This window comes from Zingiber officinale, chromosome 2A (assembly GCF_018446385.1).
Source record: "Zingiber officinale cultivar Zhangliang chromosome 2A, Zo_v1.1, whole genome shotgun sequence".
NCBI classification, from domain to species: Eukaryota; Viridiplantae; Streptophyta; class Magnoliopsida; order Zingiberales; family Zingiberaceae; genus Zingiber; species Zingiber officinale.
The window spans coordinates 10,512,758-10,529,387 of NC_055988.1; the positions used below are offsets into that span (position 1 = coordinate 10,512,758).

The window sequence follows — 16,630 nt, forward strand, 5'->3', positions numbered from 1 at the left end:
TGCCGGTACGCCATCAGCCGGACGGACGCCTTGGCTCACTCTTCATCGATCAAGTCCAACTCCATCTTCCTCCGCTCGGCATTGTCCTCATCATAGTTCTGGATCCGGACGGACTCGACGCCAACTTCAATTTGGATAACTGCTTCACCGCCGTACACTAAATGGAATGGCGTGACGCCTGTTCCCTCCTTTGGGGTCGTGCGGATAGCCCATAGGATTCCCGGCAGCTCGTCCACCCAGCTTCCTCCCATATGGTCGAGCCGAGCCCAAAGAATGCGAAGGATCTCCCGGTTGGCTACTTCGGCTTGGTTGTTGCTTTGGGGATACGTCACGGAAGTAAAGTGTTGTTCGATGTCATAGCTTTTGCACCAGTCTTTGAGTTGCTTCCCGACGAACAGTTGCCCGTTATCCGATATAAGCCGGCGAGGAATGCTGAACTGACAGATTATATGCTGCCAGATAAACCTTTTGACCATCTGCTCGGTGATCTTTGCCAGTGGCTCGGCCTCCACCCATTTGGAAAAGTAGTCGACCGCCACTAGGAGAAACTTCCGTTGATCGGTCGCCATAGGGAACGAACCTACGAAATCCATTCCCCACTGATCGAATGGATAGGACACTGTAGATGCTTTCATCTCCTCCACCGGTCGGTGGGAGACGTTATGGTACTTCTGGCAGGAGAGGCACGTCGCAACGGTCCAAGCGGCGTCTGTTTGTAGGGTTAGCCAGAAGTACCCGGCCAGCAGGATCTTCCTAGCTAGTGATCGCCCGCCCAGATGTCCACCGCACGATCCTTGGTGCACTTCCTGGAGGATGTACTCCGTGTCCTCTAAGCTCACACACTTCAAAAGTGGACGGAAGAAAGCCTTCTTATAGAGTTGGTCTCCAACGAGTGTGAACCGACCGGCTCTCCTCCTTAATATCTGGGCTTCCTCCCGATCGGATGGCGTCGCACCCGAACGCAGAAACTCTATGATGGCTGCCCTCCAATCGCTCGGGAATACGAGGCCCTCCATCCGATCGATATGCGCCACCAAGGATACTTGCTCAATCGGTTGCTGGATGATGACCGGTGATATTGAACTTGTGAGCTTGGCTAACTCATCTGCCGCCCGGTTCTCTGCTCGGGGTATCTTATGAATAATGACTTCTCTGAAGTGGGCCTTGAGCTTTTCGAAGGCCTCAGCGTAGAGCTTGAGCCGAGCGTTGTTAATCTCAAAAGTGCCCGAGAGCTGCTGGGCGGCTAGCTGGGAGTCTGAATGGAGTATCACCCGACCGGCTCCTACATGTCGGGCTGCCTGCAAGCCGGCTATGAGGGCCTCATACTCCGCTTCATTATTTGTGGCTCTGTAGTCCAGCCGGACGGATAGGTGCATCCGTTCTTCATGTGGCGAGAGTAATAGCACCCCAATCCCGCTCCCGAGCCGAGTGGACAACCCATCCACAAATATTTTCCACATAGCTTCGGGCTCGGGATTTTGCACTTCGGTAACAAAATCTGTTAAGGATTGCGCCTTTATCGCCGAACGGGGTTGATACTGAATGTCAAATTCACTCAACTCCGTTGTCCATTTAATGAGTTGTCCGGACGCTTCTGGGTTCAGCAGCACTCTTCCCAATGAGCTATTTGTCCGGACGATGATTGTATGTGCTAGGAAATAAGGACGAAGTCTCCGAGCAGTGAGGACCAAAGAAAAAGCCAGCTTCTCGAGCCCAGTGTAGCGAGATTCAGCATCTTTTAGAATATGGCTCAAGAAGTACACGGGTTATTCTCCACCGCTCATCCTCACTAAGACTGAGCCTACTGCCTGCATGGTTGAAGATAAATAAATACAGAGCGGCTCACCTACAGCCGGCTTGGCTAGCACGAGCAAGGAGTTCAGGTATATCTTCAGCTCCTCAAACGTCCGATCGCATTCTTCGTCCCAATGAAACTTAGTAGCTTTGCGTAGACTCTTGAAAAAAGGGAGACTCCAGTCGGCGGTCTTAGAGATGAATCTAGACAATGCAATTATCCGATCGGCCAGGCGCTGCACTTCCCTTAGATTTCTTGGGGGCGGCATATCTTGCAACACTTTTACCTTGCTGGGATTTGCCTCTATGCCCCGCTCGGTCATTATATAGCCCAAGAAACGTCCGCCTTTGGCTCCGAACAAACATTTCTGAGGGTTCAGCTTGACTCCATACTTCCTCAGCGTTTGGAAAGTCTCCTCCATGTCCGTAAAAAGATTAGCCGCTCGGACGGACTTGATGAGAATATCATCCACGTACACTTCCAGATTGCGTCCGATCTGCTCCTTGAATACCTTGTTCATCAAGTGCTGGTAGGTTGCTCCTGCGTTCTTCAGTCCGAACGGCATTACATTGTAACAGTAAGTGCCGTCGGCTGTAACGAAGTTGACCTTTTCTTGATCTTCTCGGGTGAGCGGCACCTGATGGTAACCCTGATAGGCATCCAGCATGTATATCAGCTCGCACCCGGCTGTGGAGCCCACCGGTTGATCAATCCGGGGCAAAGGGTAAAAATCCTTTGGGCATGCTTTGTTGAGGTCCCGGAAATCGATGCAAACCCTCCACTTGTTGCCCGGCTTGGAGACTAACACTACATTTGCGAGCCAGCTCGGGAACTGGACCTCCCTTATATGGCCGGCCTCCAGGAGCTTCTCGACCTCCTCTCGGATGATGGCATTTTGTTCGGTGCTAAAGTGCCTTTTCCTTTGCTTCACCGGCCGAGTGTCCGGTCGGACGTGAAGCTCATGCTGTGCTATACTTGGCGAAATCCCCGGCAGCTCATGTGTTGACCAAACGAAGACATCGCAGTTTCTCTGGAGACATTTGATTACCTCCTTTTTCTGGCTTGCCTCCAGATCGACCGCAATGAATGTGGTGGCCTCCGATCGGGTCGGGTGGATCTGCACCTCTTCTTTTTCTTCGTAAACCAAAGAGGGTGGTTTTTCAGTTATGGCGTTCACCTCGATCCGTGGTTTCTTCCGCGCGAAATTAGCTTCGGCTCGGACCATTTCGACGTAGCATCGCCGAGCCGCCAGCTGGTCTCCTTGTACTTCTCCAACTTTATCTTCAACCGGGAACTTAATTTTCTGGTAGAAGGTAGAGACAGCCGCTCGGAACTCACTGAGTGTTGGTCGCCCCAGGATTACATTGTACGCTGAGAGAGAGTCGACCACGACGAAGTTGGCGGTCCGCGTCCTTCTGAGCGGTTCTTCTCCCAGCGAAATAGCCAGGCGGATCTGTCCGACCGGCAGAACTTCATTGCCCGTAAACCCATAGAGTGGGGTGGCAATGGGCATCAACTCAACTCGATCAATTTGCAGTTGGTCGAAATCCTTTTTGAATATGATGTTAACCGAGCTGCCTGTATCAATAAAAATGCGGTGAATAGTATAGTTAGCTATTACCACTTTGATGATGAGGGCGTCGTCATGTGGCACTTCAACTCCCTCAAGGTCCTTGGGCCTGAAGCTGATTTCGGGCCCGTTCTCCCGTTCTTGGCTACAGCTGACCGCATGGATCTTGAGCTGTCTGACGCTTGCCTTCCTCGCTCGGTTGGAGTCACCTCCGGTCGGTCCGCCAGCGATGATGTTGATTTCGCCCCGAGACGTGTTGCTTCTATTTTCTTCCTCCCGTGCGGACGGCTTAGGCCGCTCCTTAGACACTCGGGGATTGTCCGTGTGCCTCTGAGGATGATACCGCTCGGGAGACTTTCTGGATATCCGCCGACTATCTTCATGATATTGCTGTCGCCTATCGAGTGATGGCGATTGACGACGGCCACTCCTGGGAGCGGGGTGGGCGATCAGGGGAAGGCTTCGACAATCTCGTGTGTTATGCGTGTCGGTCCGGTGGAATGAGCAAAACATGGGGGTCCACACCTTCTTTTTTAGTCTGGGCCGCTCGGCGGCTGCCTCTTGGACTGCGTGGGACCTTTCATGGTGAGGGCGGACTGCTTCGGTTCGCGGTCCTCTAGGCGGCTGGTGGCTAGTGAGTGGCTTCTGCTCGGCAGGAGCTTGCCGCTCAGTTGGAGCTTCTTTTCTTCGAGCTGCCTGGGCTTCTTCTACATTAATGTACTCATTGGCCCGGTGTAACGTATGATCGTAGTCTCGGGGCGGCTTCCGAATAAGTGAGCGGAAGAAGTCACCGTCCACGAGTCCCTGCGTGAACGTATTCATCATTGTCTCCGAGGTGGCGGTTGGGATATCCATGGCCACCTGGTTGAATCGCTGGATGTAAGCTCAGAGCGTTTCTCTGGGATCTTGCTTGATGGCGAACAGACTGACACTGGTCTTCTGGTAGCGCCGACTGCTTGCGAAATGGTGGAGAAAGGCCGTGCGGAACTCCTTGAAGCTTGTAATGGATCCGTCCAGCAGCCTCCAGAACCATCATTGTGTCGATCCCGAAAGGGTAGTGAGAAATACCCTGCACTTTACTCCATCTGTGTATTGATGTAGGGTAGCTGTGTTGTCGAACTTACCCAGATGGTCGTCCGGGTCGGTGGTTCCGTTGTATTCCCCGATCGTCGGGGGCACATAATGCTTTGGCAGAGGGTCCCGCAGGATGACCTCTGAAAACTGCCGGTTGATCTGCTTGGGGGAGGCGTCCGATCGGGGAGCCTTGCCTTTCCTGTAGTCTCGCTTGGGCGCTTCGTCAAATGAAGATCCTCGATCAAGGTTAGCTGGTGCGACTTCAGGAGGCGTACGGAATAGGGCCCGATGAAATGGAATCGGGGCAGGCAGTGCCTCTCCGTGGATGCTGATCGGATCCTTATCTCGGCCCCATGCTGTGAAATTCTCCGGTCGGAACTCTGCTGCTGCTCGGCCTCCTGACGTTGACGTCGCTTGTTGCTCCAGTCGCTCGGCTTTCGTCTTCTGTTTCTGTTGCTCCACAAGCTTAGCTGTTCTTGCCTCGATTAGAGCGTCAAGCTCCTCCTGGGAGAGCATCACGGCGTGAGGTCGTCCAACTTCGTCCATCGCTTCCGCTCGGATACAGGTGTGTTCCCACAGACGGCGCCAATTTGATCCTGTCCGAACGCTGAGTCGACGGATGTTGGGGACGTGGCGCTCTCCTCTCTCTCTGATCCGCTGAACGAATCTCCGGCGAACCTGCAAGGAAGTCAAGCCGGGAAGGGGTTCCCGGCGACGACCCTCCGACGCTCAAGTCAGGCAAGAGGAAAACGGTGAAGTGGCTCTGAATATGAGAGATTGCGTACCTCCGGCGAAGTCTGAGGGCCCTTATATAGGGCTATGAGGAGGCTTATGCACACATATCGAGACGTACACGTGTCCTCTTACCATACCTCAATATGGGCTTACCAGAGGAGCATGCCTAACACCATACTGCTATAGTCCGAGCACCTCTCTGATGGGACGGCAGAACCTTCTATCGTAGGCTTCTGCGTATGGCTTGATCGTTGAACATGCATGTTGTCAGAGGATGTTCCCCAACATTCCCTTTATCCTTGTCCTTGTTTCTTTTTTCCCCGAGCCGAGCGTCCATCCGCTCAGCAGGCATCGATCCGCTCGGCAGGCATCGATCCGCTCGGGAAGATTCCACTCCCTCGCGTGCTTGGCTGAGACTGCTCCTTCATAGCATTGTTGCTTTACATCTAGGCCGAGCGGGCTACCCGCTCGGCCCGGTGACCTTGTTCACCGTGAGCGTCGAAAACCCGACTTCCCGTCGGGTTGTCTTTTATTCCGCTCGGATTCGTTCGGCCGGTCGACCCACCCCTTCTCCGGTCGGCCAGTCCTCATGCTGACCCTTTTGACTCTTGACCTTCACGTGGCGTTGACTCCCCTCCAGAGGGGGTCCCCCAACCTTACTGGCAGATCACTCTAATTTGATCCTATCCGAACGCTGAGTCTATGGACGCTGGCGACGTGGCGCTCTCCTCTCTCTCCGATCCGCTGAACGAATCTCCGGCGAATTTGCAAGGAAGTCGAGCCGGGAAGGGGTTCCCGGCGACGACCCTCCGACGCTCAAGTCAGGCAAGAGGAAAATGGTGAAGTGACTCTGAATATGAGAGATTGTGTATCTCCGGCGAAGTCTGAGGGCCCTTATATAGGGCTATAAGGAGGCTTATGCACACATACCGAGGCATACACGTGTCCTCTTACCATACCTCAGTATGGGCTTGCCAGAGGAGCATGCCTGACACCATACTGCTACAGTCCGAGCACTTCTCTGATGGGACGGCAGAACCTTCTGTCGTAGGCTTCTGCGTATGGCTTGATCGTTGAACATGCATGTTGTCAGAGGATGTTCCCCAACATCCCCTTTGTCCTTGTCGTTGTTTCTTTTTTCCCCGAGCCGAGCGTCCATCCGCTCGGCAGGCATCGATCCACTCGGGAAGATTCCACTCCCTCGCGTGCTCGGCTGAGACTGCTCCTTCACAGCATTGTTGCTTTACATCTAGGCCGAGCGGGCTACCCGCTCGGCCCGGCGACCTTGTTCATCGTGAGCGTCGGAAACCCGACTTCCCGTCGGGCTGTCTTTGATTCCGCTCGGATCCGTTCGGCCGGTCGACCCACCCCTTCTCCGGTCGGCCAGTCCTTATGCTGACCCTTTTGACTCTTGACCTTCACGTGGCGTTGACTCCCCTCCAGAGGGGGTCCCCCGACCTTACTGCCGAATCATATAGCATGATTAGCTATTAGAATTACATGAGTAGATTCCTTAGTTTTCTTTGCTATTAGTTTGACATGAGCAGTTATATTTATGCTTTACTTTCTTTTAGAGCATATAGTTTCTAGTTCTTTCTGTATACATGCATATTCGTGTTTTTGTTAGTTAGATAGCGCTTACTAAGCAAATTTTACTTATAGACTGCACTTCTTCTTACTGCAGATAAAGGAAAGGAAAAGATTTAGCAAGGAAGGCGACAAGGTGGTGCGGAAGGTGTGTGATGCTAGGACTGTGGGAGAGATCAGGGGAATTGAGTCGTACTTTATGCTATTGTCAACTGAGATTGTTAAAGAGTTATTTCTTATTATTCCGCATTGTTAGTTTGGTTGTTTCCACTGTTGGAGCTTTATTCATGTACTATTGCTAGAATAGTTTGTTTTTAGTTGTTGTGTCTTATTACTGCGTGGTTGTGAAGTATATATACCAGCCGCATATGGCTGATGGTTTATTATTTGCATGTATTGATGAATTTGGTCACCGGTACAGGGGAGACTCTATCGAAATTTTTTGTTAAGGACTCCTCGTGGTTTCGATCATACTAGTTAAGTAGAGTTAGTAGTTAAGTAATGGTCACCCTTAGAGAGTAATAGTAGTAGTAAGAAGGGTGGTCGTTACAGGGCCAAGCAGATCCAGGCACAAGAACTTGAAAGCGATGTGGGATGAGTCCTCATCCGAATCTGAGCTAGAAGAATACGTTGGGTTAGTGAATCACCAAGAAAATATTGAAAGCTCATCCGAAATAAGTATCGATGAAGGGGGAGATACGTTGGAAGAAAAGAGCAATGAAGGGGAAGCAACATATTATGAGAAAAACACGGTAAGTAAGGTACATTGCTTACCTCTTGAAAAGTTGTACAAGTTCTTAAAAATGCTTTCTAAAAGTAAGTGTAAATTAAAAACAAAGCATGAACTATTAAAAATAGAAAATACATAATTAAAAGTTATCTTAGAAAAATCATGTTTATGAGAAGATTATAATAAACTGAAAATAAAAAAAATGATGAATTAAAAGATCAACTAAAAAATTGAAAAAGGACTCTGTATGCCTAAATTCAAATTTTTCTAAGTTTAAAAATTATGGAGGACTTAATTGGTATTATTTTGAGTAAAAGTATATATCCCAAGACTCTTAAAAAATAGATGAAATGAAGAAAAATTCATATGCTAGTGCCATTAATAGTTTAATGTACACTGTGTTGTATACACGTCCTAATATCAGCTATGATGTTGTCTTAGTTAGCCGTTTTCAGACAAACCTAGGATCAAGACATTGGAAAGCGATGAAGAGGATATTTAAATATCTCAAAGGGATAACAGATTGTTGTCTCTTTTTCTAAGGATCTAAGATGAGCTTGAAGGTTACACAGATGCAGATTCGGCATGATACCTTGATGACAGAAAATTCACATTTGACTCTACTTTTTGCTGAATGGTGGTGCCATCTGGAGGAACAATAAGAAGCAGGCTTGTATATAGCATTGTCGACAATGGAAGCTAAATATGTGACTTATGCAACGGCTGTGCAAGAAATTATCTGGTTAAGAAGGTTCCTGAAATATTTGAAGATTATTGAGAATAGTGGGAGTTCTGTTATAGTATATTGTGACAATCAAACTGCTATAGTTTTGCCAAGGATCTCAAATATCACAGCAAAGGCAAGCATACAGAAATTAAATATAATTTTATAAGAGATATTATTGACAAGAAAAAGATACTTATTGAATACATCCCTACGTATGTTATGCTTGTAGATTCTTTTACTAAGTCATTGACTAAAGATGCATTTTAAGGACGTGAAATTTTGGGACTTTGTAAAATGTAACACATTATAAAGACAATTAGATATATAAAATGTCATGATGTTTTCAGCGTAAATGTCTTTGTTACATTTGGATAAAGTCTAGGTGAACATGTTGGCAGGTTGATATTGTTCCACTCAGATGGACAATCATCTCTATGTTGTTAAGTACAAATAGAGGTAAGACTATTATTTATGGGGCAACTAATGAAGTTGTGCATGGAGACATACTTGTAAGTTGGGGTCATCTTAATTCTTGTATCAAGATGAGATCATTTATGATATTAATAATCATAGTAAATATACTCATCATTTACTAAACCTATTGAGGTCATATTTGAATTCATGAGTTAAATTTAAGATTAGTCATTGGGAATGTCTAGATCAAAAATATGTATGCTATTAAAATTGAAAAAAAAAACATGCACTCTTTCCTGATAACGAAAAAAATATAGTAGCATGTGATTCCTATCACATGTATAATAGTGACAATGAGAGCAGTAGGAAAATGGATCTCTAGTTTTTTACTATGTGAGACCCTTGAGATTATAAGTTGATCTTAGTTTTACCCCAAGTGACTATTTAGCTGTTTACTCAAAGTTTTAATTAAGGTCTGATACTTTAGTATGTATCCTATTGACTATGGATGATTCGGTCTATAAAGCATAACTAGGAAAACCACTAATTAGAATAAATAGATTTTAGCTAAAAAGGAAGATTAAAATAGATTTACATCTTTGATATTTATTCACTGGTTGACCAATTACATTTTGTTGAGTACTTAAAATGTAATTATGAATAATTGTATTGATTGGAGATATTGAACATGCTCTTGACATAATAGTCATTATGAGGATTAGATATATTCATATTGATATAAATGATTTAATCTAGGGTGAATACAAGATATTGATGTCTCCAATTTGTTTGGAAGTGACTATGTAAGGTGTAACAACTTTCTTAGCATTAATCACTATGTATGCTTACTGTCGCACGAACCATTTTTCCTTAAGTACAAAGTGAATGTTCTTGTATTGTCTTTGTGACTTGATTCTTATTTGGTCTTTGTGACTTGATTTGGATGAGTGGGAGATGTTGGTAGTGTGAAAGTTTTCCCATGATATCCACAATACCAATGTGGCGCACGCCTAAGGCTGTCCATGTTTTCTGGTTGTCTTCTGTCAGACAACCCCAAATATGCAGGCGTCTTAAGCTAAGTTTCCTATTTGTCCATAACTCAAAAGGAGTCTTTGGAACTGCCTTACTAGGAACCCTATTAAGCAAATACATTGATGTTTTTAAAGCATACATCCACAATGATTTAGGTAATGATGAATTACTCATCATACTTCTAACTATATCCATTAATGTGCAGTTACGCCTTTCTACCACACCATTTTGTTGAGGTGTGTATGACGTAGTATATTGTGCACTAATGCCATATTTTTCAAGAAGCTTTGCAAATGGACCAAGATGTTATCCTGTTTCATCATACTTCCCATAGTATTCACCTCGTCTATCCGACCTTACAAATTTTACTTTATTATCTAATTATCTTTCAACCTCATTAATGTAGATTTCAAAAGCATCTACTGCTTGAGATTTTTCTTTAAGCAAATAGACATATCCATAACGTGAAAAATCATCGATAAAGGTGAAAAAAAATACTTTTCTCTTGCAAAAGATGAAGTATTAAAAGGTCTACATACATCAGTGTGCATTATTACAAGAAGTTGAGTGCTTCTTGTGGCTCCTTTCTTATTATGTTTGCTTTATTTTCCCTTAATACATTCCACACATAAACCAAGATCGGTAAAATCTAAATTTTGTATAATATCATTCTTTACCAATCTTTCTAATCTTTATTTGAATATATGACCCAAACACTTATGTCATAAGAAAGCGAAACTTTCACTAAACACATTTCGCTTAATTCCAATACTTTGATGCACAATAAGGATTCATCAAATTTATTATCAAGTTTTAATTTATATAAACCATCAGTAAGAATTCCAGAACCAATAAGTCTTGAATTCTAATATAAATTAAAACAAGCTTTTCCAAAATTAAAACTAAAACCAGAAATATCAAGTTTTGAAAGAGAAATAAGGTTCCTTGAAATTGAAGGTACATAAAGAGTCTATAATAGGTATAAATGATAGTCAGTATCTAAGACCAAACGATATGTCCCTACGCCTTCAATTGGAGCCTTCATATGATTTCCCTTATATAGAAAATTCTCAGTTTGATTTGTGGTTTGGATTGTAAGGAATCCCTACATCATATTAGATACATGAGTCGTAGCACCAAAATCAAGCCACAAAGTATTATGAGTAATATCAATTAAGTTTGATTCGAAACAAACATAAGTTTTTAATATACCTTTCTTTTCGAACCAATTGTGTTTAGGGCAATCTTTCAGATAGTGTCCTTCTTTGTTACACAAATAACATTTATCATTATTGTGTTCCTTTTTATCAGCCTGAGGAATTTTAATAGGCCTCTTCTTTTTCTTAAAACTTTTGGCTTTTGCTTTTAATACTTTACCATCTCCTTGAATAGTGAAATTGATGGAATAACTTCCCAAATTCTTAACTCTATTTTCTTCTTGAATAAGTTTGCTTATCAATTCATTAACATTCCATTTTTCCTTAATAGTGTTATAGTTAATTTGAAAAGTACCATATACAGGAGGCAATGAGTTTAGAATAAACTGAACCAAGAGTCATGTCATTCCTAAAGTTTTTAATATTGCTACAATATTAGTCATCTCAATGGTATACTCTTACATATTACACGATCCATCAAACTTTATGATCGTGAGTTATGCCATTAAAATACCAGTGAGTGGCTTATCAGTAGAACAAAAATATTCTTTCACAAACTTCAAATATTCCTTTGCATTTTCTGTTTGTAGAATAGTAGTCTTAATGTTGTTTACAATAGTCATTTGTATAAATAGAAAGCTTAATCCGTTAGACCGTTCCCATGATTTATATTTGGACGTTTCTTCCATTAAAGACAGTAATAGAAGAAGCTGGCAAATGAAGAGAAATTGCTGCAAAAAAGACAGAGATTCATATAAAACATTAGAATATTTTATAATATACCTTTGGACTAATATTACAATATATTATCAAAAATATTAAATGCCTTTTAACATACTAAGAAATTAAAATCTTTAATCAAATACATTTGCCATCTTTGGATACACAAAATATATTCTATTCAAGAATTTTAATTTTCTTTTAGGAAAATCCATAATTTTAATGATAAATGATCCTCATTTATTTATCCCCTTTTTTTTAATAGGCATTTTATAAATATGATAAATAAATGATTATTTTATAATGATAATTAATTATTTTAGTTTGGTCACTTTGGTAATCATAAACTATTTTAATTAACATAAAATCATGCATATATTTATATCATATGTAATCATAAGCAATCTTAATTATCATTAAAATATGCATGTATATTTACAATCATTAACTGAATTCATAAACTATAATAAATTAGTGCATAAATTTATTATATCATGCATTATTAAAGATACTAATCATTATTATATAATGAAAGATTAATATACATTTGACAAATGAATTTAGATATTCATCATAATTAATAAAAAAAAGTCTATTATATGTTTCATGTCATTAATGCATATACTAATTTATAATTCAACATAATAAATTTATATATGAAAACATATAGATTTCACAAAGCTTTGATGTTAATTTACATGATAATTATATTTACTTTATGAAATGTATGTTCAAATCTATATATTTTACATATCTGATGAAGAAATATATTAATTTCTCGCTTCTCTCCTTTCTTTATGAAAGCGCACAATTCTTGATGTGATGGAGATTATTATACTTTCAATTTATTGTACTAAAAAAAGAAATAAATTGATAGACAACGCTTTAATATGTGTTTGAAAAAACGTTATTAAAAATATTGTTGTTAAAAATCCACTCACAACACTTTAAAAACATTGTCATTTGTAATAAAGACAACTTTTTAAAAGCGTTATCATTTTTTTACAAAAACAACTTTATTACAACGCTTTAAAAGAGTTGTGTTTTTTTTTTGCAAAGACAACACTTTAAAAACGTTATTTTTTTAAATAAAAAAATTATTTACAAAATTATTATTTTTATATTTACAAAACTATTATTTTTCTTTTACTATGTCCAAATTCGAATTTGACATATAATAGCAGTTAATCAGCTCGGCTAATGATTTCAAGTTCATACTAAAATAATAGAATTCAACCAAAATAATAGAATTCAACTACAAAATAGATATTGGTATTTACAAGAGAATTCAGCTACAATGTAGAATTCAACAAATGATTTCAAAGATTAAATAGTTCTTTTTCAAAGTAGATAGTGACATTCAAATTTAAAACAAAATAGCACAAAATAACTAGCCAGTCTCGAAGGCAATGATCTGCATGCTTACTTCTACTAGTTATACTCAAAAATGATTATCGGCTTGAGACTGAGACAAAACACCTACCACTGTGTATCTGCCACATAAAACAATACCATCAATATTATGCAAAAGAAATTTTCACTCTTAATTTGAACATATCAAATTAAAGTATTCCTAAGTAGCATAAAATTATTGATGGAGAACATACAATGCAACAATGAGTAACCCTGCTAATTGCCTAGAGACAACACGTTGAAAAGAAGATCCTTCATCTAAGGTCTTGCCAATTGCATTCAACCACCATTGCCCATCATTAGCACTCCCCTCAAGTCCTACCTAAGATCATCAGAGTAGTCACAAATTTAAAGACAGTATCATCAGTCTAGAAGTTATATTTTACAAGATTGAAAATATGTCTTTGGAAATTAGACATACATTCAGAGAAGTTAGCAGAAATAACTCTCACCCAAGTTGAACTTATAAACTTAACGAGAGGTCCTTCACACCTAGGATTTTATAGTAGTGTTCGCCTTATATTTACATCTGTCGCTACTACTAATCATTACCAAGTGACATGAAGAGTGAAAGCATCTTTGCAACATAAATAACTAAGCACATATCTAAATAGCTAATATTGTTACAGAAAATCATAATTATTTCTCACCAGATAAACTTAGAAACAAAATAGAAATATTATTTTTTTCTCTGTACACAAGGTCATTAAATAAAAGGGACCAAATTTCATAGAAATATATTGCCAGGAGTGATTCTCCAAAATTTCATCCAACTTACACACGAGTTGATATGGACAAGAGTATGCCAACTGCTGAGTTACATAGCTCTTCTGCAGCTTAAACAAAGAAAATATTTTACAATAAGATACTTTCCAAAATAGCATACATGTCTAAGCATCTACAACCTATACAAATTCATGTTTTATTGCATAAGGTTAAGCCTTCTGTTCTTTTATACATGTATATTAGCACATGTAATCTAACAAAGGACTAATGGAACTAAAAAACAACACAAAATGCAAACAAGTGCTTCCTCCAATTGATCCAAGAATCTAGTTAAGGTCTAGCAATATGCTTGACAACTAGTTACCATATTGGAGTCATAATGTGTGCCTGCTATGCAAATTCACACATATATGAATAAAGATATTGAGCTAATCATTTATCTTGAAAGATCTGAATTGTTAGCTGTTTTGCTAATATTCATCGTGAAGAAAGACTGGACAATTGACTCTAGCCCAACAAGTATGTTGACTTAAATATAAATATATATGTCTATAGATAACAAGATTCAACACAACCTCCTACTCAGATCTTACTTATCCCATGCAAATGCTCAAGTTATTAGACAAGAGAATAGTTCTAACAAATAATATTACATAATGACAGTGAAGCAAACCTCTTTTATTTTCACTTAACAGAAACATTGAATACAGTTTAATAGTGGTGATTACTACACAACAATAAACCAAGTTTTATCCTACTAGATGGGGCCGGCTATAGTGATTACTACATAATTAAATAAATACTTATAGTGATGAATTGCAAGTGGTGATTACTATTTTGTTGTTTTCAGTTGAAAGCATTTCTAAGGATAGAAATTTGCTCAAATGTTATTCTAGGATGGATATGATAGGTTAGATTGGTTGACAACCCATCCCAAAAGTTTTAACATGTTAGAAAATATTCAATATTTACTTTATATTCTCAGCACTCCCCATCTTTTGTGAATGAGCCAACTGAGTGATCTGACTCAAACCATGAACGAACCCTTCAGTTTATAACTGTGTCACTAGCAGAATTATTAGAGGACAATCTGTTTAAATTTGATTGGATGACCAACTATTCAAAAGATTAAGCAAATAGGAAAGAGATCAATTTCGCCACTACATTCATAACACAATAATTATGTAAGGTAGAAAAAGGTAAAAATCTTGCATAGTCAAAACTGATGGAAAAATATTCTACCTTCCCTTTGCTTTTAATATTGTAAGAAAGGAATAGATCATACTAAAAAAAACCTGGATTCTATGAGAAAAAAATGGAAAATACAGGGATAAATATCTTACAGTTTCTTTAGCAACAGCCATTGCAAGGAATCCAGCCCCCATTTCCACCTCTTGCAATCTAACAACAACTAATCCAACCTATGATGCTACAATACCAATCAGATACACGCTTATAATTTTATAAATTATATTGAATTAAATTTAGTTATGTTTATGATTATAATTGGTTTAAATTTTAGGAGAAATGAAAAATAACTGTTCTACAACTTTATATACATTTACAGATCTTTGTCTGTATTGGCTATGGACGCATTTGATCCTTTTTAATCAAATGAAAGCAAGACAAATTGTACAGGTAAACAAGGGGTGGAAGGAAAGTACCATAAGATGTGATAACCATGGATAGAACTGGAGATCGATGATGCACCTGCCATGAAAGACATTCTCTGAATGGAGGGCAACCACCATGACCACTACTACTGCCCGTAGAGGACGAAGAAGAGCCATGATCATCTGAAGCGGCATCAGCAGTGATGGGTAATTCCATATTCCAAGACCTGATCTTTCCATCCTTGTGACCGCTCCAGATCAAGCCATTAGCAGCATTGCGGGCTTTTCTCATCGCCTCTCCTTACCATGACGCCGGGCTCCCCGTTCTCAAAAACCTCCTTGAGGTTCCACACCCATAGGCTGGACTCCTGTTCGGCCCAGAGATGCGACCCGGGGCAAGCAATGGTGCTGAGGAAGGACCTGGCCTGGGTTTCGCGTAGAGGGTAGGGGCGCACCTTGAGTGCCGGAGCGTGTCCGGGGTGTACGACGGCGAAGATAGGCACTCGAAATATGCCGCCGCTGCCCATCAACTCGTGCACCACGCAGGGGGCGGCACCTCCGAACTCGACCATGGCGTGATCTAGGGTTAGGGTTTCGCCGCCTTCCAGCACGTTGGTGGTCGAGGGAGAAGGGGTTGACGAAGGATACAAACTTGAGGAAGATGAACGTCGCAGAAAATGGGAAAGGAAATGTCACGGAGAGGGGTTCACCGGAGAGGAGTTGGACTGAGAGGGCGTGAGATGATGTTCGGGTGAGAGGGGTTCGGGAGGAGATGAAGACGTGAGAGGGGTTATGGAGGCATCCGGGAGATAGGTGGGTACCAAGTGAATAACATCTTAGATTTAGATGAGAACAACGCTTTTTAAAAATCATAATTGTAGACACTAATAAAATTGTTAATAGATAATGTTTTCAGGAAGCGTGATCTTTGACCTCAAAAAATTGTCTATTAAATAAGAAATTAAAGAGATAGACAACACTTTTCACTAAAAATATTATTAAGAAAAAAGATAAAGTTTTTTTATAAAAAAAAGTGTGTTTGATATGTGATGATTGTTATTGTGATCTTATGATTGTGTAAGTCTAATTAGCTAGCAAATTTTAATCGTGTATTTTGAGTTTTCTCTTCATCTTTCTGCTGTATTTTTGTTCAGTTGGGTAGGCTGAGTATAATAACTGTGTGGTTGTGATCATTTTGTCCAGCCGGATAGGCTGAATATATTAATTGTGTTGTTGTTATCATTTTTGTTCAAGCCGTGTGGGCTGATGGTTATATGGATACGTATGTATGCTTCATATTGTCACATTATATGAGAGATACTGTTGGATTTTCGTCT

At 40.9% G+C, this 16,630-nt stretch overlaps 1 protein-coding gene across 10 annotated transcripts; it reads right to left on the reverse strand.

The window, feature by feature from the left end:
* Nucleotides 1-12,772: 12,772 nt before the first annotated feature.
* LOC122040698 (type II inositol polyphosphate 5-phosphatase 15-like) lies at nucleotides 12,773-16,128 on the reverse strand. 10 transcript variants are annotated; one of them, XR_006128701.1, is made up of 4 exons: nucleotides 15,345-16,128; nucleotides 15,024-15,109; nucleotides 13,149-13,276; nucleotides 12,773-13,034 (listed from the first exon to the last, which is right to left on the reverse strand). XR_006128701.1 is itself a non-coding variant. In XM_042600125.1 (4 exons), exons 1-4 carry the CDS (start codon nucleotides 15,531-15,533, stop codon nucleotides 12,983-12,985), a joined length of 447 nt encoding a protein of 148 aa, XP_042456059.1. In that variant the 5' UTR covers nucleotides 15,534-16,128; the 3' UTR covers nucleotides 12,773-12,982. The 10 variants fall into 10 exon arrangements, 2 of the variants coding, with proteins under 2 accessions (XP_042456059.1, XP_042456060.1); XR_006128698.1 differs by having other exon boundaries at nucleotides 13,149-13,784; XR_006128699.1 differs by having other exon boundaries at nucleotides 13,149-13,790.
* Nucleotides 16,129-16,630: the final 502 nt, after the last annotated feature.